We start from the raw sequence: 937 nt of genomic DNA, 5'->3' as shown, positions 1-937 counted from the left end.
AACGGCCAAGGCATAAAGGCTAGAACTGCATGCTGAATCGATAACATATGATGGTCCTTTCAGATCAAAATGGTATGAAATCATGTTTGCGATTGTAGATTTGCAACATCCAATAACATTGTGATCTCCTAACTAATTACAGAATCTTAGCACATAATAATTTCTTATTCTTAAATAATTAGTACAATAATTCTTTACTAATATACTTATACATATTAAATAATAATAATTTTCTCTACCTGGGCGGTTTTATATAAAAAGTCCTTTTGCGATTCAATAAAACATGACCCCATAATTACAGCAGTATTTTTTCCTCGCAATTGCTTCGGATTGATTCCTGCATCGATAATTGCTTCATAAGAATGTTCCAGTAACATTCTCGCTTCGGGCGAGAGTGTGTGTGCTTGATCGAAAGATAATCCGAAGAAATCCGCATCAAATTTTTTCACATTGTTAATTGTTCCCATTCTACTTGGAATTTCCGGATGGTCTAATAAAACATGAACAAGACATAACATCTTTATTGAGTATCTTGAGTAGAAGTATTCACATAAAGATGATATATCTTGTTCATCATTTTATATAAAATTTGAGTTTGGAGTATATTTTTTTGCTATATAAATATTCAAGGTTGAGAAATAACGCGTTATTTGTAAATTGCCGTGTTTTTGTTACCTTTTTCCTATAGGTGTAACTGTAACGGTGATGTCGTTATTTTTACAGTAACGATAACGAATTTGCCATTATTTTTATCGTTATTTAAGGATATTTTCTATTATTTTTACACCTATTCAATAGATCGCGCACTGATCGCGTGCTGATCGTGTGCAAATACAATGTATTTTCAATGTATTATATAAAACCAGAATTATGTGTGCGATAAATATAATGATAAGTTATATATTTTCTTATTTTATAATTATTTTTTATAAATGTT

General features: G+C 30.0%; 1 protein-coding gene across 1 annotated transcript; it reads right to left on the bottom strand.

The window, feature by feature from the left end:
* Positions 1 to 6: 6 nt before the first annotated feature.
* LOC105461493 (fatty acid synthase-like) lies at positions 7 to 516 on the bottom strand (the record flags this gene model as incomplete). Its single annotated transcript, XM_011707987.1, has 2 exons — positions 240 to 516; positions 7 to 132 (listed from the first exon to the last, which is right to left on the bottom strand). Coding segments are annotated over exons 1-2 (354 nt in total), but the record flags the coding sequence as incomplete, so codon positions are not given.
* Positions 517 to 937: the final 421 nt, after the last annotated feature.

Source organism: Wasmannia auropunctata, unplaced genomic scaffold (genome assembly GCF_000956235.1).
Source record: "Wasmannia auropunctata unplaced genomic scaffold, wasmannia.A_1.0 LD286420.1, whole genome shotgun sequence".
Classification (NCBI taxonomy): domain Eukaryota; kingdom Metazoa; phylum Arthropoda; class Insecta; order Hymenoptera; family Formicidae; genus Wasmannia; species Wasmannia auropunctata.
The sequence above is the reverse complement of the archived record's forward strand: the minus strand, read 5'-3'. Positions and strand labels throughout refer to the sequence as shown.